This window comes from Pholis gunnellus, assembly GCF_910591455.1.
Source record: "Pholis gunnellus genome assembly, chromosome: 1".
Classification (NCBI taxonomy): domain Eukaryota; kingdom Metazoa; phylum Chordata; class Actinopteri; order Perciformes; family Pholidae; genus Pholis; species Pholis gunnellus.
The window spans coordinates 17,334,435-17,358,661 of NC_136528.1; the positions used below are offsets into that span (position 1 = coordinate 17,334,435).

The 24,227-nt window shown below is 39.2% G+C and overlaps 1 protein-coding gene across 1 annotated transcript; it reads right to left on the reverse strand.

Annotated features, from left to right (window-relative positions):
• Positions 1-170: 170 nt before the first annotated feature.
• chs1 (chitin synthase 1) lies at positions 171-23,769 on the reverse strand. The gene is made up of 35 exons (XM_079158914.1): positions 23,429-23,769; positions 23,140-23,228; positions 20,328-20,463; positions 18,432-18,617; positions 17,734-17,935; positions 16,716-16,876; positions 16,272-16,347; positions 15,722-15,840; positions 14,881-15,058; positions 14,548-14,644; positions 14,310-14,406; positions 13,858-13,979; positions 13,409-13,504; positions 12,966-13,130; positions 12,721-12,868; positions 12,054-12,119; positions 11,773-11,948; positions 11,631-11,689; positions 10,893-11,093; positions 10,605-10,773; positions 10,271-10,386; positions 9,221-9,400; positions 9,024-9,128; positions 8,760-8,877; positions 7,898-7,979; positions 7,589-7,815; positions 7,212-7,327; positions 6,986-7,067; positions 6,628-6,781; positions 6,319-6,423; positions 6,115-6,225; positions 4,911-5,048; positions 4,667-4,746; positions 4,351-4,417; positions 171-1,238 (listed from the first exon to the last, which is right to left on the reverse strand). The coding sequence occupies exons 2-35, from the start codon at positions 23,187-23,189 to the stop codon at positions 1,158-1,160; spliced, it is 4,266 nt and encodes a 1,421-aa protein (XP_079015040.1). The 5' UTR covers positions 23,190-23,228; positions 23,429-23,769; the 3' UTR covers positions 171-1,157.
• Positions 23,770-24,227: the final 458 nt, after the last annotated feature.

A 24,227-nucleotide genomic window follows, 5' to 3' on the forward strand; every position in this document is an offset into this window, starting at 1 on the left:
TAGGTTGAGACTGCCAGACTGAGGAGAAGCTATAAACTGCTTCACCTGACGTCCAATAAGCACATTTCTGTAACAATTAGAAACATTTATTTGAAATCTTTATCATATTGAGCATGTTAATGAAATGAGATGTGTTGGCTGCTGATATCTTTATTTTACAATACAAGGAGACTGTCCACTTATTTCATTTAATCACTTCAGTAGTTTCCCAGGGACTTTACTAAAATCTTTGCAAGAACATGTTATCCTTGTAAAGTGCATTGTTACAATGATACCGTCTTGACAACATTTTAAAAAGCAAACTGTAAATTCCATCAGACTTTAAAATTTTAACAAAAAAAATGTTTGAAGTATTCCTTACAATATTTCATGTGCAAATGTTGCATTTACAAATCTTCGAAGGACTGTCACTGTTTCTTAGGAGCAACACATTCAAGTATTTTATTATTTTAACTTGAATTGACAAGGAGCTCATAAAAACATTTACTTGGACAAATGGAAATGATTTGCTTCCATCTACATCTAGCTCATTGTGATTAATAACAGGTTTTGGTGCAGACACATAACAACAACAAAATCAACAAATTACACAGATTTTTCTGTAGAATCAGGTTGTGTCCTCTACAAGGATTTTTTTTCAAATCTGCCTAAATGATTGTAGACTTCAATGAGATGTGCGGTCTGTACCACATAACACCGTCTATCTTCAGACCCTCGATTTGGATCAGGACCTGATGCATTCAACCACACTTCAAATACAATAAATATAAGTCTTAAGAGCGGATACATTCAAACAAAACACTTGATCATTAGGAAACACTATCTAAGAACCCATTATATAGAACATGAGCTCACATCTTAACAATTATTCAGTTTAAGTTGTTGAACAAAGCCTATTTAATCTGTTATAAATGATTTCCCCTGTGCCACTTGCTTGGAGGCAAAACAGCTGCTGCAGAATAGCTGAAGATGAGACGATTTCCTGTGACACCAAGATTAAGACATCGCCTGTGTACAAGGACTCTATACTGTTCAATCATTAACTTCTACTGTATTTAGTGCAATGTCATAGCTAAATGGGGAGTGACATGTTGGCACTGGTGATGCCAATGTGTGCTGGTGGCTGGGTTTCACTGGTTCCAGTTGGTTGTTGTGGTCTACAGGTCATCACTGGTAAACTCAAGTCCCTTGGCACTGTGGTTCTCCAGAGTCAAGCCATCCTCATCATCCTCATCATCCTCCAAGGTGACACACAAAAAATACATGTAAATGAAGGGACTTATCCTAACAGAGTTTCTGTGTTCCAATATTTTGTCTCTGGCTTTAAATGTTACACCTTTTTCTTGGCCATGTTTGTTGCATCTAGCTTTTTTACAATCACAAAACCAATCATCAAACATGGGCGTCTGCGGTAAGGACTCAGCCTTGATTCATGGTGCACATGCTCTACCAGGTGAACTACTGGGGCGCCCAATCAGCACACATTTTGATTATTGAAAAATATAGTTAAAATACTGAGTCTAAACCTTTTAAAAAGCTGCTTTGTCTGCAGAAGATTTGAGCCTTGTAAAACTTGAATACTACATCCCTCCAAATTATGCTTTATAAAACATTGTAATATTACAAATATATATATATATATATATATTGCATTTTGTAGTCTTGTGCCTACCTGCCCAGGAACTGCAGGTGGAAAGTGTCTGACGTTACATCAGTGGAATGTACCAAAGTAGATTTAGTCATTAGAGATAGATATTGTACTTTTAAGTCAACTAGGCTCACCTGACAGCTGTTGTTTGTGTTAAGAGTCCGATTTAAAAAAATAATAATTATAAAATGAAATCTTTATGTCATGACCCTTTGTGGAGGGCCTGATTTCCCAGGTTGTAGACCACGAAACAAAATTATGGAATTGTATATTAAGTAGTTATAACTCTCATTGGGATTAATTATAAATCAATCTTCAATACTTTTTTAAAATGTCATATTTTCAGTGTCATTCTCAATTGTCAGATGTTCCTTGAATATTCTCAGTTTTCCATTCAATCAATCTATCTATTTTTTTTTTTTATTAAGTTTCTTACAATTAGCAAAACAGCGCCCTCTGGATTACAATGTGGTAAATGTCGATGAGCTGGTGTGGTGACAGATGGTATTACACTGTTAGAGGCGATTGTGTCTGCCGGCAGAAACTAACGCAGGTGAAGTTCACGTCCCTTAATTAGGACCTTCACGCCACTGGGACCGAGTGAGCACCAAGACACGCGTGAATAATGTGAAGGGAGGCGACTGCCTGTGGCCCTCTTTCACTCAATTATAGTTTAGAAAGTTAGCAAGTTCGTTTAAATGAAACAGGGTAGTTAGCAACTTCTGAAACTGCAACTAAAGGTTACGCCGGAGTAAACAAAGACGAAGAAGTCGGAGCACATGGCAGGAAATACTTGTACACAATATATCAGACAAGAAGTACAGCGGGGAAGCATCTGAACACACAGCGGTGTTCTTCAAACACAGGGGAGTCAAACACGTCCTCTGAATGAACGTAACTTTACTGTTGTAACAGTTATACAGTTGTCTTAGCATATGGCTTGTAATGGGTTGAGCTGTTTTGTGTGCCATCATGGTCAAGGCTTCTGAAGTTTGACATCGCAAGTCCCCTGTTTGACTGTGTGATCCGTGACTGTCTGTAGCCTGTGCAGAAGTCCGGTAGTTGCTTATTGGATTGTTACCACCTTTTCCGTTTGAGCTGTGCTCATGGGTAACGAGCTTTAATAACCCATGGAATACTGCATTTTTATGGAGCCATCTGTTATGTGTTGGTGGGGGTCATGTGTGGAATCTCCTGCTGCTCAATTGATTTGTAGTTGGCACAATACCAGAATTTAACAATTTATGAAATGTATATGCTGTAAAAGTCTATCCTTATTCCCTTTGCCCTTTATTTGCAGCTAGATTAAAAGCTCTGCAATTCAGCCCATACAAGTGTTTTCCATCGATTAAACATGCGTTAAAAATGTATATCACACATGCATTGTTTTATTGTAATTGAAACATCATTTTGTTGTCATAACACCATCCTCCCTTTGTAAAAACTGGAGAATGTGTTTTAGTGTGGCGTGTAGTAATGTACATTTTGTACGTTATAAAGTAAAATGCATCAGTCTGGTGAACTTTAAAAGCAAAAAGAAGAGGCTAACGTTATATTTATTATTAGCTTCACTTTTACCAGCTGCAGCATTAAGGTTATGAAAACATTAATGCATCAATAATCCAATGATATTATTTTATATATTACTCTGAAATAGGCCATTATGCACAATATGTACTTTTACTTTTGGTCCTTAAAATATATTTTGACAACAAAATATTTTTAACTTTTACTTCAGTCAAATTTAAATGTGGGACTTTTACGCCCATCACTCAGCAGTCTCATGGAATAAATCAGTTCCATTTAATGTATCAATCCACGCTATTACCATTTCTGACTGGGGTCCAGGCTGTGATTTTAGGGGTACCCATTATATTACTGTTACATGCCACCACCCCATATGTTTGGTTCTCCAGAAGACGAACAATGGATAACACACATAAGAATACTTATTCAGTGTTAACCTACATGCTGCCCGTGAATAACTTTAAATCACACTTTAATATCCAGCTGTATATGTGTTTAGAACTTATTACCCGTATATACAGTGATTAATCAAGGCTCCCAGTCTGTCTGTGAGCTTGCCTGTTTCACAACAGACAGATTCCCGTCGCTCATGTCTCGCTTCCAATGGCAGTTAGGAATAAAAGAATTGTGGGGTGACATTACTCTGATTTGTTGAGTGAGTATCTTGATGGCATCTGGAAGGAAGGCCAAGCTGCAGCACATGAAAAATTAACTCGCTTGACATAATTATTTACGAGACTGTCAATCAAATTCGTTTTAGCCTACTTATTCATTGAAGGTGGCAGAACACCGTTCCAGATGGTTACGGCCCACTGTAACCCCTGATTTTACTGAAGTGAAAGTTCTCGGTACTCCTTTCACCACTATGCTCTATATGCTAAATCATATCGACGGTATATGACGGTAGCGTTGGGAGCAACTGGGCGCGTTGCTCCCCGCAGTGAGAAGAGGGCACAGTAAGCACTACGTCCCTGTGAAGTGCTGAGGGGAGCGGTGAAGCTCACGCATGGAGCCACGAGCCACTCTCACTCCGGGCCTTTCCAAGCGCATTTCAAGACCACCCGTTGAGAAGTGTTCAAATATTTTCGGTTCATCTTGAAATCGGCACGTGTCAAATTAGACCGTGGTGGGCCGTCACATTCTAATTTGTGTGTGTTTTGAGTGTTGTTACTTACATATTCTTTCGGTTTGTAGTCTTTCTCTGTGCTGCGATAGGACACCACATGGATCAGAGTGTAGACTCTGCAGAGAGAGAGGCACAAAGATCAAACACACGTAGGGAGTATTGGAATAGGAATATTAGGAAATGGATGTACAGTAGTTCCAAGAAAATCAGCAGTAATTCTAATTTTCCATAAAGGCAGGTATCTACGAATAAGAAATGTCCTGCTCATGTCTGATATTACAGCCGCAAAAAAGTAAAAACTGAACATGAATGACAATGTAGTGGATGTGCGGCACATACAGAAGTTTGTTTGTGTGTTTGTGTACCTGTGATATAACATGGCCAGAAACTGGATAATAAGAAGAATAGCAAAAGACAACAGGAACATCAAACTCACAGGCTCCACCTATCAACACAAAATGACAGTAATGGTGATTACTTTGAGCAGGAGTTACAGCAGTAGTGACACGCATTCAAAAAGGTGCTACAAGTCTGTCTGTCTGTCTGTCTGTCTGTCTGTCTGTCTGTCTGTCTGTCTGTCTGTCTGTCTGTCTGTCTGTCTGTCCCGACCTTGAGGGGTACATCAGATTCAGTTCCGTTCGGAAAGTATTTCGGGATCTTGATGCTGATGATATCACTTCCAATGGCCTGCAGGAAGAAGGTAGCAACCACCCACAGCACGTTGATGATGAAATACAGGAACACAGCCTTTGGGAAGGAAGGAGAATTTCATGATACTTTGAAGTCTTCATACCAGTTACTAATAACATGTCAATGTCCCCTTAGATGCCATTGGAACTATTTGTATCCTAAAACCTTTCAATCTAAATATTTAGTGATAAACAGAAACATGTATCAATTAGAATCATGTTAATACCACTTATATACTTTCAAACATAGTCATTTAATACAAATTGCATTTTGACTCAACTTGACAGCATACTTTCCAAGCAACTGATCTTAAAAGCAAGACAACCCAGCCATTATAAAGTGTTTGCACTTTAAATAATTCACTTATTGCTCCTTATTCATATCATTGGCAGAAAGCTCGATACACATCATAACAATTAATCATAGCAGTGTTGCACAACACATGATAGTAATTCAGTCGTTACTTGAGACATGTTTGATTGGAGTATTTGCAGTAGAGCGAGTGACAGACTGATATCAGAGTTTCTGGCCCGAAGCTAACGTGAGTGGGAGTAATGAACACAATATGTTTGTTTTGTGGGTGGAACTGGTCCCCATCTGTAGATATGCACTTTTTAATGATACAGCACAATTTTATAATTCATAGCAAATTATTGCATGGACCCCCTTGGCAGAGTGACACAAACCCCTGGGGCCCCCGGAGCCCACTTTGAGAATCACTGGCATAAACCATTTCTCAGAGCCATCTGCTTTTGTTTTTTGCAAAGCATTACAGCTGCAAGTTGTTGCTCCACATGACTTTCCATTTCGTTTGTATCTGCGTCCTCACGAGACCACATGTATTGCTCCCTCTGGCACGGTAAACAATATCCTGTAGTGTGTGATGGGTCATGATTTTCACATCTTGTAGTGTGTGCATGTTTGACATCAGAGAGAAGAATGTCCGTGAAGTTTCTCTACTTATCTCTGTGAATCAACCCGATATCAAAATCAGTTATGATTTTATAACTTGTGTAGTCTGAACCCAGCATAAGAAAGTTAGCTAATTCTAATTCCAGCATGAGATAAATCAGCTGTGGCGCTCGAGGTATCATTATTACATATGCAATTAAAGATAGCTGACCTTGTTGCGTAGTGACTTTAGTTCTTTGGTGACTTCCTCCAGATGTGCTTTAGTGTCAACAATAGGCTTCAAGTAGCGCTCAATTAGCTTGTCCCAGAAGTCCTGTTCACCCTAAAAACACACACAAGTATGTATTTACACACCTGACTTCATACCTGTAAGGTGTTTCTTCTCACAGAGCCAGGGGTTGAATCGGCATCTTACCTCATCAAGTTTTTTCACTTGCGGGGCGGTGAGTGTTTTCTTGATTGCTGCGCTTACTCTTTTCCCCAATTTCTCCATTTGACTGGTTATAAGGATACGGCGAGACTGTGAGACACAGAAAGCCCATTAGTGAGTCAGTGATCATCCATAATTCATCTTCTTCTTTTATTGTTTTTTTAAGTTTACATTTCTGGCTTTATTATACAGTCCGAGATTGCGACAATATAGAAGTCGTGAAATGGAAGCATTTGAATGTGATATAATACAATTATACATTGTAATGAATAGTTAATGTGTTATTATTATTACATGCTCTTCCAGTGCATATTCTAACTCCTCCAGCTGGCTTTCTGACAGAACATCTTCAGGCCCCACTCCACTTAGCTCTCCATTAAGAGTGTCTGTTAACATTAAGACCAACTCCTCACACACGTCATCCTCATTTTTGTTACGGAGTGTGTATCTGTGGACAAAGAATCCACAAAAACAAAACTCTTATTATACAATTGCAATGGACACAAACAAGTTTATTCATTTGTTTTCAGTTCAATTCAATGTTCACTTCGTGCAAACATTGCCACAGTTTTTGTGGACATTGTGAGAAAAGCCTTTGTGATAAAGGACCTGCATCAATTGTACATTTATCTCCTTAATGTTGATTATTTACCGTATCTGTTCCTGTAGATTTCTCTTCATGTTGGCATAAGTCAGCTTCTTCAAAAATTCTGCTTTCACCGGCGTTACCCAGTCTACACGAACATGCACACACACACACACACACACACACACACACACACCATTAACGTCATTATAGTATGCTATACATACTATGTTTTGCGTACATACAGAACACATAATATTCAGGACAAATACACTGTTAAAGTGCTTCTCACCGCTGACAGGAAGCTCTGTTTCGTCTGGGTCAGCAATCATTAAGTCGTCATCATCCTCAACGTCATCTTCGTCGTATACACTTGGTGATATGCTTTTTTTGTTGACACTGTCATCACTACACGCAGGCACACACACACATTTTTGTGAATATTGCATATTGTTTGCACAATCCAAGTGTGTATTTGCCTTTGTCACAAGTCAGCAGTATGTGGAGGTGAGTTTGTATGCATGGAAGTGTTAATAATCTCACGAGTGACAGCTGATTAACTTAGTGGCAGTACAGGTTGCTGATGGCTGATTGACTGGAATATTTAGTGACGGAATAGATTATTGACAAACAATAGAAAAAGAGAAGAAAGAAAAGACAAATGCATACCTGCTGTAGGAAGCAGTGTCATTGCCTTTTCCTCCCATCCCATTGTGTTTGTCAGTCGGAGGGTTCTCAGCTCCCTCCACAGCTTTTTCTGTCTTTGTATCAACTTTGGCTTCAGGCTCCATCTGTTGAATCAATGAGTCCTGGTTGGTGATAGGAAGGGGAGGAGCTTGCTGTCCAGTCTGGGCTGCCATCTGTCGAAGCATCAGATTCTCTGTTTCCTGTGTTACCTGTAAAGCAACAAGATAACATGAATGATTCTGTCCTTCTATTTATGCCCTGGAAGTGTTGCCTGTGGTTTGGGAACAGTACCTGTAACTTCATGTCCCAGCAGCAAAATGTACAGTTTCTGTCACACAGGATGCTATGGTTCTTCTTCTCTACTCCTTCTCCCCTGACAGACAAACAGAATGATGGACAGTGAGAACAGACATACTCTCATTAATATACAGACCGATACAGTGATTATTAAGAATGCAGATCGGCATAAATAACTCCACTGGTCTGTATTATGGATACGTGAATCATTAAGCAACAATAGCCTGCTCCCACCATGACCCAAACCAGATAAGCAGTGGAAAAAATGACTGGATGACTGGATGGATTTAATTATCATATTAAATTCTACATAATTGTAATGTTTTACGTCTTGCTTTTTTAAATTTGATCTTTTTCTTTGAGTGGACAAGTCAAGGTTAATTATCTTTGACGTAAACCCATGTTTTCCTGTTTCATGTTTTTCATATTCCTGTGTACTTCTCTAGTAGCTTATAAATGCCATACAAATGGAGGTTGATTGATGAAATTATTTCTGTATCACATCTATTTTTAGTTTGTTGATATTCGGGGAGAATTCTTCCCTCTTTGGAGTTTGTATGCATAATGACCAACTTCACAATATTGAATGAATTGATTATAGTGACACTTTCTCTATTATTGCAGCCTGTGCTACGAGCAGGAAATACTACTTTGTCTACAACAGTGTTTTACATTCCTCCTGACAGTTATCTTCACTAACACAACTAACACCGCTGAAGTCACAACTCAGGTCCGGTAGATTGGCTTTAGATCAATGGATGATTAGATTTGAAAGTTAGGGGGATTGCTGACTGCTTATCTTTGCTTAATATCATTGTAAATTAAGAATGAAGTTATCAGAAGATTGGTCCATTACTTGTTGGTTTCCCTTGTGCCCCATGTCACAATGTGCATGTTAACCAGTGAGTAGATGGTCAGTAGGAGGTATCCACTGGGGATGCAGATGAAATACATCAGACCATAGATGATCATTCCTGGAAGAGAAGACTACATAACATAACTGAACATAAAGCTGTTTACATAACAGGATATAACACAACATAACACTGTTAACATCATAGTGAATAATGATGGTTACAAATTTGAGAATGATGATTAAAATAAAATAATATAACTATACCCCATTCCTCTGGGTGTAGCATTGCTGTCACTGCATACATGATTGCCATTGAAACCAAAAACAAGCCAGTGGGGGTCAGGAAGGTGCCCTGAATCACCATGTCACCTAAAAGCAGAACGAGAATGTCAGGGTTTTAAATAATTGACTAAATCATAATTTGAAAAAAAAGTACGAGGTCACAAAGAGTTTTTACCCACCAATGATGGAAAAGAAGGATGCAGTCATGAGGAACGCATACAGAATACTCATAATGGCAGCAATGGTTATCTGGTGATTAGCCTTGGCTACAAAACAGATGATCATGTAGAACACAGGAGGAACGCTTGCGACGATGATGGAATATGTACCGGCCATTTTGAAGACAAATTGGAAAGCACCTGTGAAAAGACAGAGAGAGAGGGGGGGGGGGTCAATACAAAAAGATTACTAATAAAGATCTGCAAGGCAAAGTGGGTATCCTAGTAGTCATCATTACAGTTTTTCTATACTATATACAGTCTGTTTTTATTCAGGCCAAGTCCATGGGTGTTTTATAAATACTGGATACATGCTGGCCCATTCATTCCAATGAAAATGTAAAAATAACTGTCCGAGTAAAATAATCGGATCATAAATTTAAGACCCAAATCTTACAATGTTACTGTTCCCACGATCTATATTTACAAACCAACTAATCAGAATGACAAGAAATGACACGCAATACACTAGTAGGCTAGCGTAACTCGTAACTTGTTTGAGGGCTGGGCAATGTATCGTAATTATAGCGATATCGTCTCTTAGATTTTGGATATCGTAATATAGCACAAGTGTTGTCTTTTACTTTGTTTTAAAGGCAGCATTTGCCTTTCCCCACTTAGTCATATCAAATTTCTGATGATTATTTATCAAAATTTTTATTGTGTAAATATTTTGTGAAAGCACCAATAGTCAACCCCACAATATTGTCATAATATCGCTATCAAGGTATCAAATATATTGTAATATTTGATTTTCTCCATATCGCCCAGTGTTGTCTATGAACGACTGCACTTACAGAGCATAACATCAATAACATTATTTTCAGTTTTAAGTTCATATGAATGCAGAAAGACTCTGAACTAATTGATGCATATGATACCGGTAAAGAAATGGAGATAAGAGATGCACGGACACAGGGAGAAGAGAAGAACATGTTTGCTCCACTGCAATCATTCGACAACCCCCAAAAAGGAAGGGCTTGTAGTGTATTAAAGTAAACCTGAACCTACCTGCTATCATGAGAGTCACAGAGGCTGGACCAAGGATAGAGGAACCAACGGTGAACATCTGGTAGAAGATGTAAGGCCTGGAGATGGACGAGTTTCTCTTCACCGTCTCTTCACCACTGTGATTTAAGTCCGAACAACAGAAAGTGTTATAACGATACAATGCACATGTCATAGTGTTATAGTAAACAGCTGATTTATAGATGTATAGCCTGTAGATATCACTCTGAAACACAGGAACTAAATCAGTTAAGTTAGAAAGTGCCATGCTAAGAACGTAAACTCCACTTAAATATTGATTATAATCCTAATAGCAGTAGTAATAGTTAACCCTAACCTGTGCAGAAGGTCCAGTGTATTAGCCAGTGTAGATGGTCCCCATCGTCTCCTCTGGTTATAAAACTCTTTAAACTCTTGTGGTGAGTTGGTGTATGCATCTGATGCAGCGTTGTATTCGACACGCCACCCTTGTTGCAGTAACAAAGTACACAACCAGCGATCCTCCCCTAGACACACACATGCACACACGAGACACAGAAGAGAGATGGACGTGAACAGTCAAAACAGAATGTTAAAGAGACTAAATTAAGCGAGGGAGAACTGGTTGGTGCTCCTCCCAACCGACCTTGGTCATATTGCACATATTCCGAAGCTCTGGTTGCAGTAGTTGTGTATCTCTTCATTACGTTGTCATCCATTAAGGCTGATGCTCGAAACAGACTGAAACATCCTGGACTGCACAGTACGGAGCCAAACACGTGCTCTGCTGTCTTCTGTAGCCAATGGCCCACTGCATACTCAAACTTCTGGTACCACACCATGGGACCTGGGAGGGCAGCAGGCGAGGAGATGGCCACAGAGACAAATTAATCATTGAAAAAAAGAAGGAAATAAATGAGAGAAATGAGAGACAATCCTTCACAAATGCTCATTTCTTAAATGATTTCTTTCTACTCAGTCGTGTTGAGGGTTATTGAAGTTGGAGTCTATCCCAGCATATGTCGTGTGTATACTTTACAACCCCACTCCTACCTTGAGACAAATTAGCTTCATATAACCCATCTTTGCAAGATACGGATGAATAATACGGTGTTTAAATAATCCATCCAATGACTTTGTAATATTTGCCATTTAACGGCATGGATTTCGGTGGCTTCCCCCCCCACAACTGTTACAAATCCACTTTGCTATGCCCCACTGTGTTGAATGGACCCAGTGTAAACTACAGTGGTTACTCAGCACTGGCTCCACGTTCCAGCTGCACAGGACAAGCAGCTTAAAGTAAAATCAGGGTTCAAAATGAACCTTGATTGATCAAAGTACTATACCTTCTGCTAAAAAGGCCATTACGATGTCCACTCACCCATTCCAGTAGGATGGATTCTACCACATGCTGCACCTACGTTTTTGTACATCCTCAACCTGTCAATGAAAATAGTCTTTTTAATTACTATGTTTAAAAAGGGTTTATATACAGTAATGACTGGAAAAAAACAATGGTTGACCTGTCTACAAGCAGAATCACAGCTTTAGGTTGGAAGTCTGTGTCTCCGTCCAGAGCCAGGATGTAGGTGTTGTCGTCTGAGATGAACTTCCTCTTGTAGTCATTGTCGTGCTGAGGCAACAGATAAATCTCTCCATACATGGAGACCATGCTCTCTCTGCATGGGTTATTCTGGCGCTGGAAAAAAAACAGATAGATATTTTACACATTGACATTTTTTTATACGCATACTGTCAAAATAGTAATATGTACACTTTTTACACAAAATATAAAAAGTCTTACTGTGATCTTCTGAGGGTTCTTGACGATGTAGCCCTTCCAGCCGAGTAGATAGTACATATACATGATCTGAAAGTCATAAACCGTAAGACCGACGTTTAAAAACATAGGTGCAATTTAAATAGTGTATTTGTTCCCCAAAACCTTTAACACAGGTGACTTGTCAATTACTCATTTGGTTCATCTAAGAGACATGATGAAATTGTGGTGAAAAGAGCAGACAAGACTAGACAAGACAGTATAGCTAATTATATCACAGAGAATGATTACTATTCTGATAATTTGTCAAGTAAATGGTTTCAGTATCTGAAATGTGAGGATTTGCTGCTTTTCTCTGCCATATATGTGAGTGAGAATTGAAAATCTTTGGGCTTCGGACAATGTTCAATAAGTCACTGGTTTTGCTGATGTGGCTTTAGGGTATGACAGCCATACAGTGTGTATGACGAGTGAGCAAGTAACATTTTCTTCAATTTTGTCTGTTTGTCGGAGATTACTGGGCACTAAGCACTACATTAGAGGTCGCAGACATTTCTTTTAGTAATGCCCTAAGTCATTTCCATGCAGTTCTAACTGGGACCTAGCTGGTCCAAGTCTTTTACTGTTGGCCACAGCATAGCGTCTCGTACCATGACACCTTTAGGACAAAAACACCACGACTACACCATACCTGGGACCATCTTTTCTTGTTCTTGATGAGAATTTTGTCTTTTAGATGAATATAGAGCATGTTGCCTTCAGGCAGAATAAATATCAGCCTGCCACCGTAGGGGGTTTCAATGATCGACACATCATCGGGTTCTTTGTTGGTAAACACCCTGGATGGATGGATGGATGGATAGATGGATGGTTAGGAAGATAGATGGATGGATGGATACATTTAAAGATAGATAGTAGATCGATGGATAATCTCACCTATAAACCTCTATGACAACATGGATCAAGTCAGTAACGTAGGAGTTAACCATCCTCTTTCCTGTGTCCTTTTCAGTCATGAAGGCATCATCTACATAAATGTGACACTCAAAGTCAAAACAGTCCTTATGGTTCTCCTTTGGATCACCTCGGTAGCGGTCCAGCCTGAAACAACAACAACAGCAAACAACTGTATCAATACCGCAAAAGCCTATTTACTCAAGTGTTTACTGTACTTCTGTTGTACAAGATGTACTGATACACCTCGGAGTACACTTCTGCATCGCTGCAGCGAGGTGAGAAGTTAAACCGGTGGAGGTGAATAAAAACAAGTTTTAGTTGCTGTTCACTCGCTCTTTAAAGGGATGTGAAACAGGAATGAAACCCATGTTGTGTATTTGATACCTGGACACCTAGGTGTCTGCGGTGACAGTGTCTCTAACCTGAACTTGGAGGTGAGAATTTTAAGCATTTCATCATAGGTCTCATGCCACATGGTGGCACAAAGATAGATCACACAGTTCTGCATCTCTTCGTGGCTGTGAGGGAGAGAAGAGGGGGGAAGGGAAGGGAGAGGTTTTCAACAGAAGCGTTAAACATTTCATGTTGTGACCATGCACATCTCTCAACAGTCTGTTGATTCTAAATCATCATCACATTTCTTTCATCACAACAATGTCTGTGTGCATCATCACACAGAGGTATCAAAATCTCCAAAAGTATGCTTCAAAAGCTAATCTACTCATGACGACATCTTTTAAATTCATTAGGCCGTGGGATAAGGGATATCTGTACTTCTACTGCATCCGCACACAATTATCACCCTAATATGATGTTTGATTTACCTGCTTAAAATATGACCATAATAAAATAACCAGAGAAACCCTCTCACCTCTCTTGGTTTCGGGCTCGTGGCACCTTCATCTTGGTGTTGAGCAGCAGAGACAGGTCGATGAAAGCAGATTCATAGAGTCGACGAACAAAGAGCTGGGAGGTTCTCTCTATACGCTGGACCTGAGACACGGTGAACCATAGAGGCATTTAGGTCCACGTCTTTCTGCTTAACCTCAAGCAAATTGTGCCATGTAATGTTGGAATGTAGCTTTAGATGACATGGATGCTTGAAACTAACTCAGGACTCATTGACTTACTGCTATCTAGCCATGCAGATAGGTGCCTACATGTTGTGCTGCTAGAATTAGTAAAATAGTAGTTCCAATGAATACTGTTCTTTGGCTCATCAGGGTTAACATTGACATTTTTTCTGGGGTCAGATGTTGCTGCTGACTTTGGCAAAATGTATTTTTTCAATGCTGTAAGCAACACAAAGGTAATTGCATTCACCTGGATCTTCCATACATAGTAGGTACATGTGACGAAGCCCGACCACATACACACTCCCTCCAGTGCCAGCATTCCAAAAGGCCATTGCAAGTAGTAGCTGTCAATCAAATAGTCGATAATCATTTCGGGAAAAATATACATAGATTGAATGTGTGTATAGATTCCTCTACATATGTTACTTTGGATGATATGTCATTTCAGGACATCGCTTAAACCTGATGCAAACACACGGACGTACCTGTTGAGTGACGTTCGACAAATGCTTCTTGTGATTTCCAGTATAACCACAGGGGTGGTGTTCTTCTGACTCAAGTAGAACAAGCTTTCACAAAACTCTGCAATGGAAACAAAGCTTAATGTTTTAGGAAATTAGTAATAAGTGAAGTTATGTTTCTTACTCTTATCACACACAGCTTTCAGGGAAGTATGCATTTCACCACATGACCATAGGAAGGCATATGTTTCAACATTCTGATGCATGACTAAAATAATTAAATTAAACTAACTTCACACAAAAGTACGTTTAAGCGGAGCACAATCAATTCTCAAAGTGTTAAGAGGATAAACACACCTGTGATGCTCCCGTGCTCTCCATGGTCCAAAGTCTGTGCCTGTGTTATGAAAAGTATCAGTCCCAACAGCAGCACTGCAGGTCCTGTGCAACATACTGGCAGCGCAAAGCTCATCCTGACTGCATGAATCTTACAGGCCACCACCCCGAACCAGTGGCAGGCTGCTGAGCAGAAGGCCTGAGACGGGGAGGCAAAGGAATAGAAATGACTGCCAGGGGCGCAAAATTCAATTTTTCAATGAAGCCGGTTACTTTAGATTACACTTGTAAATGAGTGCCAGTAAGATCTGATTCTGATTTCTGATTGAGTTAAACCTGCTGGAATTATTAAGAATCAACGGGCGACATAGTCGATCTTAAAAGCTGTAAACTCCTTTGTCTAGATTAGAACAGGAAATGAATGTAAAGGATACAGGAGGCCATTAATAAGAGATGAAGTGGTCAAATCAAGTTAGAAATAACGTAATATATTAGAAGAGTGTGTCCCTTCACTAAAACAGTGTAAAAGTTTTTGCACCTGCTTTTATCAGATGTTGAAATTGATACGCATTTTTGTCTGCCGCATTGGTCCGTCAGTATTGTATACATTTCTTCTTTAAAAATTTGAAACCTCTAAATATTGCATGAGCTCAAACACGTTTTTTTTTTACACTTTTCTTAAATTTTACTTGTGCAAAACCTTCATTAGATGTAGAAAAATGACCATTTAGCACCTAAAGACGAGCTGCAGATCTTTTAAGTGGAAAGATCCCGAGGGGAGCAGAGGAAAAGACCCATGGCTGACACAGTCCATGTATACCTAGCGCCCATCTGTTTGTTTTGCTGTCTTCCTCCCACTTACCTGTAAGAAAAACAGCACCAGGCCTATTTGCAGTAATTCCCAGTCCTCATCCTGCAGGTTAAAGTCTGACCAGATGATGGACTCCTCAATCAGCACATGGTAGAGCAGGTATACCGCTCCTGCAACAGAACACATGCTATCACTGACGTAAAAGAGACAATCTCATGTTAAAAAATAACACACAAGTACAATCTAAAAAGAGCACTATGTGCTTTGATAGTTAAACATGAAATAGTGTACTGATTTGAAATTTGATTTGAAATTCAAGGAAGCATAAGGAAAGTAGCTGTTGTATAGAAAGGAATAGAAGTGTTTTGTTGAGAAGAATAGACGGCATCGCCCGACAAAATTGAAAACAAGTGAAGACTTCATCACAGCTGGAGAACTTCCTCTGCAAACCATCTGCACCTCTAACAGAAATCTGTTTGTTCTCCGGTGTGAATGTTGGAAGTGAGATGTTGAGAAAACTCGGCAACACACAGTGATGTTGTTATTCATGATACAATTCAAGAGTATCCTGTTGATACAGACATTGATGGAAGATAATTACCTATCACTATTATCCTCAGAATGCTGCTGATGACAAACACAAAGTCCCTGAAACCATCCAATTCTGACAGTGTTCCCTGCAGGGAGAAAGAAAGAGATGAGAAAAGCCTCCCTGAACATGTCAAGTCAATAACACTGCTTATCAAATATGCACTAGAAACGGCCCAAAACAGAAGCTCTATCAGAACACATGGAAAAATACCTGCCACAGCTGGTCAAGTGGGCAGTACAATTACATAAAATGACACAGTTACAACAATTAAAATAAGATTTAATGTTTAAGGTTAGGTGTCAGTGGGGAATTTCAGCTTAAATAACTAAATTGTAGTCTGCAGTGGAGTTAATGTAAGCGGTGAATTCTAGTTTGTGGGCTGATATAAATTAATAAATAAAAAAAAGTTGCAGTGAAGATCAATAGAAGCACATAATAGAAAAAACATTATACCTGCATGGTATTAGTAGCTTGTAGCGGATTTTCCCACCAGCAGAGGGAGATGAGGAGTGAAGAGAAAATTCCAATTCCAACGTAGATAAAGCAGTCGTTACCCTGCAGATCCACGTATGATGATACACGGACATAGTAGTCAACTCCCAGGAGACAGTAACCTGTTAGTTAGTTAGTGAAGTAATTAAGCTGTTAGTTTGTAGCTCTGATTCTCAATCATGCAAGCAATTGAACCCTTCGCTAAGCCTTGCCCCCGCTGCTACCCCGTCAGGCTGCCAGAGCCACCATTGGAACACACACTCACTGTCACTGACTGCACTCCCTGAATAACTAGAAGTTTTTTGGAAAAACTGAAAACCAATTTCAGAGAGAAGCAGACAGACTGGTCTACAATATGCATTTTAAGGATATATTTAGAATGCCAAACTGATTCAGCACCGAAAACGGGTTAAAAAACAGAAAGTCAGCAGCCTGCAGATCAGAGCAAATGGCCTTCTGTTTCCATCGCCAGTTACTAAGTAAAGTCCTGTAGGCCTTTATGCCTCGTTACAACCATTAACATGTAAAAGCAGCATGTGTATACATTCATAATACCTTCAGTAGCTTGTGTAGCATAGTGTTAATGATGATTAGTGATGTGTTAATGTAATCTGCACAGGTTTTTAGGTAGAAACACAACGTTTAGAAACGTATACCTCCTTCCAACCTCTAGGGGTAAGGAGTATCACAAGTACACAACGTTTTCACCGTGGCTAGCGCAAAATCCACAAAGCCGACCTGAAGACGATCTGAAGCGCCTACATGAGACTCTACGGAGCACAGCCATTGGTCGGAGATGTGATTTGCCAGTTTGCGTTCGAGGGGCGGTACGTAGGGTCAATTACTCAAAAAATGCAACATTGAAGTAGTTGTCGGTTATGAATTAAACAGATACTAGTGATACAAATATCATGTTAAAAAAAGAGACAGGCAGACGGACAGTGATGCGTTTAGAAAGCAAACATAAAGAGAGAGTTACCAGCAACTGTGAGGATGAGGGAGCAGATTGGGAACAGGATTTTCCATGTTTCTCTCTGTAGTCTGTATACTATCTGCAGAATGGCAGAAATAATGCAGACTCCTCCGCTGATGAAGAGGTTTGTCAACACATCAAACTCAGGCATTACAACTAGCACCAGGATAGAAGTACCAAGAGACACCAGACACTCGATGGCACAGACCTGGAAATGACACAAAAACACACATTATAAGTATCTGGTGGTGAAAATATCAAGATATAGATTGACATACATCATTTTTGAAAATCATGCTGCTGCCTGGTTTAGCTTGATCAGGAAATCCAACTCTCTGGGTCACCTAGATTTATTGAATGTATTAATTGTGGCAGTGAGTTTTGAAAACCACAAGAAGCGTTAATCTCAATGTGCACAAAATGACCTTTAAGTTTTTAAAAGTTGTGTATCGCTGCGTTTAAGATTAAGTTCAGCTAAATATTCCCTGAATTGCCTTCCTCATAGAGATTAATAATCTCAACAGCCGAGTACAGCCATAAATAATGAATGCAAACAAATATTGCTGCAATAGCCTTGTAATATTGTCTTACCATGTAAGATTGCAAACAAAGATTTATGATATACATTTTTCCACTGTCTTATTCATTGTAATTACAACCAAAGCAGAATATATAATAGATGAATATGCTTTAGAAAAACGTACAAATGCCATGGTCTTCATGTTGGGTTGTACAAAGCTCTTGAAGGCACACCTCCACAGTGACTTCAGGAACACCAGGACGTTTGGGCAGACCAGGCAGAAAACTAGCATCAGCATGTAAAACTGTTTCTCCTTTGGGCTGCGCAGGGAGGTCGGACTGGACATGGTTGACAACACCAAGAGAGAGCCCTGATTGAGCACAGACCAAGTGAGTGTTAAAGAAGAGTTGAGACACAATAGCTAAAGTAAAGTAACAATGTACTAGTTTTATTAATTAATGTACATCTTTCTTTTTTATTTAGAGTGAGATTGTAGAGAGACCCTAAAAACCTTTGTTACAGTAAAGTGCTGTGTGTAGCAGTACTTCCATTCTGTAAATATAGAGACGATAAACTATAGTAACCGCTTCCTGATTACCTTTATGGGACGCCTCCTTGATTTATTGCACTCACACCAATAAGGAAGTTCATCAGGTTGAACAATAATCAATTTGCTTTTTTTATTCATTCATTCATTCATCCCCTCAACCTTTATTTATACTCATGAGATCATTATTTACAATGGCATTGAGTCCATCACATACACGGAGAAAAGCAACACAAAACGACGACAAGTGTGATGTACAAACAGAGAAGAGGCAGTGCCTTTATGAAAACAGTAAAAAGCCATTCAAAGTTTTTGATGTGGGGAAATAATTTGAACATTCAGATATTTAAGATGCTAAATAATGGAGAGTTATGTAGAAAAATCCCTTGAATTTGGAATTATGACTTTGATCACGCAGGAAAACCGAGACAGTGATATTTAGGGAATGCATTGTTTTATGACTGAGGCTATTCATGTGATTCGTCATCAAGACAGAGCGATAAAGACGAGGCCAAAGGAGGAAGATGAAATATTGAAATAGGGGCAGAAGCAGATGATGCAAACGCATGCACATACTGCAGAGTTAAATATTGATAGAGAGCAAATGAAGATGACACTGCAAAGAGGGAGGCAGAGGTACACAAAGAGACAGAGAGGTACGGACAACAGAGTCTGTAGCCCTACCGTAGCATAGCATAGCATAGCATTAATATCGTTGATGTTACTTTGTGGGACAGTCAGACGGAGACAGATAGGACACTGACGTTTTTGGAAACTATTAATGTTTGAAATGTTTATACCTGATTAATATAACATTACGTATGCAGTTTATTTAGATTCCCAACTTTATTTCAATTTTCTAGTCTCCAAAGGTTTGTTATATATTTCCCAGGAACAACAACTGTAAGATGTCGGCTACACGAAGGGATACTGTTGAAGAAAGGCATCATTTAGACCAACACTATATATTCAAATTAAGTTTCAATTCATATAACAACCTTTTCCACCTGTCAAAATATTAAACACAAAGAGCTTCAAACACTGCTGCCAGCAAGAGTTGTACATACAAGTATTTGAATAATCACATGCTGCATATGCATATGTAACAGTAGTACCTACAGAAACTGAAATGAAGAAAACCCAAAGTTTTAATGGACAAGTGATCAAATCCAATCGGAACAATTCAGAGCACTCTCGTGCTTATTTTCAGTATGCTAAATAAATGCTGCATGTAATACATTGAATCGCAGATAGAGACATCAACCATTAAAATAGAACTATGTATTTGAAAGGCTTTCTTGCTTCGGCTAGAAAAGATAAGACAGTAGTTGAACCTAATACAGAGAAGGCATACATATACATTTTTCAGTCTGTTTGTGAAAGAAACATCCTTTTATCAAAGACGATGGTAATGATTTTAGCTCGAGGCTTCACATTTAGTGCCAGGGACTCTACGGTGATGCTTCTTTCTCTGGACCCCACATGTTGAAGAGATGAATAACCTTTAACAGACAGACATACAGATTATCCTACCTTAGCAATGACGGCGCTGGCCAAGACGGCTAAACCAACGATGGCAGCCACCAGGTACTGGGCTAGCTGGAAACATCTTCTCTTGCTTTCCTTCTCAGCTCCGATTGGGTTGAGCTGGAATGGATCCCACGTGTCCCTGAGACACACATGAAAACACGTTCATCGGTAGACTTAAGCTCTCATCACGGCTATCTCATGTTTTAAGGCCACAATCCATCCCAAGTCACTTGACCACGATGGTAGAACACCAGTGGGAACCATTGAATTATAAACCGATGCTGGACTTTGAAACATGTTTTAATTACAAGATTTAGTCGGAGGAAACAGAATGCTGTGTAACCTGAATGTGCTCGTGTCGTGCCCTAAAGTTGGAGGTCAGGATGCCTAAAGGAAAGCGACTGTAAAGATGTGGCAGTGAAGAAGGGTTCGACACACGGGAGAAGTCATAAACAAGAGGACGCATTGACCCGTCACAAGGAAGCTATTGAGACAAAATAAAGATGTTTATTATCATACAATGATGATAATCCAGACGATTTTGCTATCTGTCATGATCAGGGTGTGTGTGAATTGGAAGCTTGTTATGTCTTCAGATGGACCTGGACCTTCAATAGATAATTCTAATTCTTTTATTAGTCTAAATTACACTGTAGACGTTCTCAGAGGAGTCAGAATTATTTGCTACAGTTTGAGTTGACATTTGAGTTTCTATCGTTCTCTGTGTCGTCCCTCACTGCTGCCCGATCAGTGCCTAGTACAGAATAATTATCAGGATGTGGTTTGTCTTCCTGGAATTGACGACTCCTCGTGATCTTTGACATAACTATCAGAAGTACCAGCGAGTCCACAGCCACGCTGGCAGAAAGTGTATTTGGGAGATGAGGGTGACACATTCTCTTCTTTCACGAGGTATATAAATACGTAGTCACTACACATCAATCATCAGTAGCCATGAAAAGCTGCTGATTGTAGAAGAGCAAAGATGCTTTTAAAAAATAAAAAATTACAATTAGGTGTTGTTATGTTTTTTAAATTCTGGGCCAGTACACATCTCAGAACAGAGCATATTGGTTCAACTTGCCTACATTTCAATTGTTGACCCTCTGGTGATCTTGCAACACACTTATATAACTCATCACAGTTGCATAACACTGAACGCAGTCATTTACTAGTATTCTCAGACTTCAGATATTTTTTCACACATAGTATTTGCTTTTTTGAAGTTCAGAGTTTTTAAAATCATGGTTTGTTGATGAAAATATAAGTGGTTTTCCTCTAAAACGTCCTTCTAATCATATAGAGGATAGCAGAACATCAATTAAGTCTATTTAAAACAAACAGAAACAACCCTGATTGTTTTGACCTGAGACACCAACATGCAGAATGTGATTAAAACTGTGCTGCGTATTTAACGTTTTAAATGGAGCAGCGTTCCCCTAACAGCAGTCAGTATCTGCGGGGATGATATCAGCCACAGCTATAAAGAGAAGCTCAGCAGTGCACAGGGGAAATTAACTGTTTCCTCAAACTGTAATTTATACCAAATAGCAACCTGCTAATACAATACGTTATGATATATCAACTTAATGATAATATCCATTACCAATATCTCGCTAACTATTGACCTCCTGGCAATGATTAAGATGTCGATAGATTTTGATGGTGTGCCTACAGGGAGGACGTGGAGTGGCTGAATGCTGTGTTGAACGCATTTCTCTCTAAATCAGTCCGACTAATACAGACAATCGCACAACCTTTGAACGTGACCGCATGATGAACTTTCCTTCGGTATCTTTGTTGGTGAGGGGATTCCCTGCGCTGTCCTCACTCAAATAAGGAAATTCTTTCTCTTTCACGTCCAGTAAGTTGTTGCGGTTAAGCAAATATCGAAGCTCGTGACCTTTACCTCTTCTTTACAACTATTGTACACAAATGATGGCAGTAAAAAGCATTTCCATGTTGGACCGTCTGGACAGACCAATGGACATTTCTGACTAAAAACCTGAGATGTGAACAAATCCAAATGTCTTTGTATCCATTATGAACGGATGATGCATCTGCGGCATTTGTTTGAATTTGTGCAGTACCATTTCTAATATTATAGTTTGACTTAGATATTCAGATATTAAGTGAGGTTCATCTTAAATGACTTATTATGAGTTTTCACTAAAGTTGACAGGATACAGCTTCTTTGATGTGGTATTTTAACCTTGTGATCTATTAATTATAGCGGGTTAGGGCTAGCTTTAGCTATTTTGATCATTTAAATTAACTATTGTAATAATGGATTCATAAGTTAAGTCATGAATCAAACAAGTATACAAAACATTCCTTTGATCCGACTCTTTCTTTATTTTCAATGATCTCTACAATGTCTAAAGCCATCTCGTACACGGACCGCTGCGGACACCACAAACGCGTAGTATTTGTACTGGTACTACTTTCTTACTCATTTAGTCTGTGCATTAGTTTGCTAAGTAACCACCTGTAGCATAGTCAGCGCACCCTCCTGTATGCGGATGCGGACATTTAGGTTGAACTAGTTTTTGTGTAGGTCCAGGCTACTTCCAGTATTAATCCGAATGCAAGAAAGAATACAAATTATTGTGACCCCCAGAGAAGAAGATGGATTTCTGCTGCCTAAAAAGAAAATGTCTGCAACATACGTTTTTTTCCCCCCAATTACAGACAGGCTAAATATGAAACTTTGGTAGCTGGGCTCAGTGTGCTGCTATATGATCCCCTGTCTCTCCTTAAATACAACAGAAATGAAACATTCAAAAAGCGACACACACGGTAGGTTAGTCTTTACCTGTGCCTTCCCTCTCTTTTCTTTCCTCTGAATTTGATTTCCTCCATCATGCTTGTCTACTCCACTCCTTGTGATGGCCACTGTAGAATCTGTTTCAAAGAGGAAAAATATTCAAACAGGAAGTTTTTTTCCGATGGATTACCGACAGTATAATATGAATTTTAAAGTGAAACATTAATACGGCAAGTAACGGAATGAATAGATTAGAAGACAATATATTTTCTTTAAATCATGGTCAGTATTGATCATTTAAATCATGTTTACATATAAGAAAACTGAAGATATTTACCTTGATATATTTAATTCTTCTGTTGATTAGATCTTTATCCTCAGGTCTTCAGTAATCCACCCGTAGCTTCATTTCTTCTCACTCACTCTCGGCTCACAAAATTTCCCTCAAACTTAAATATCAGCAACTTTCTAACCGCAGGAAAGTATTTAGAATGAAACCTTTTGAAAGATTTGAAAAGTTTCTTATTGTCGAGTGCACTGGAAACCAACTGTGTCAAAGTCCTTTGTTCGTCTGCATCTGTTTATCACTACCTTATGGAGGAGACTCCCATATCAGTCAAGTCCTGCCCCCGTGTGTGTGTGTGTGTGTGTTCTGATGATCATAGCTTATGAAAGCTATGCAAACCAGAAGGTGCGTGTGCAGGTTTGACAGATATTGAAAGGTACCCATGAGCATAAGATACCGTAACCACCCAACATGAGTAATGTACGTGATTTGTGTGTGTGTGTGTGTGTGTGTGTGTGTGTGTGTGCGTGTGTGTGTGTGTGTGTGAGAGAGTGTGGCGTGACTAATCAGAGTTTATCACTGACTAAAATTTCAAGTCATATATCCAGTTTTTATGAGTGTCAATAAAATGTTACAAAGGTCATTTACACTGAAACACACATACAGACGTGGAGACTCTCTCTCTCTCTCTGTCTCTCTCTCTCTCTTTCTCTCCCAATTGTTTTCACAGTATCAAACTACAAATTGATTGATAGGAATTCATAAAATACACAAAAACAGTAATATTAGCAATAACACTACTATGTCAAGATAATTACTAATCACATTTAGTAATGTTTTGAATATGTGT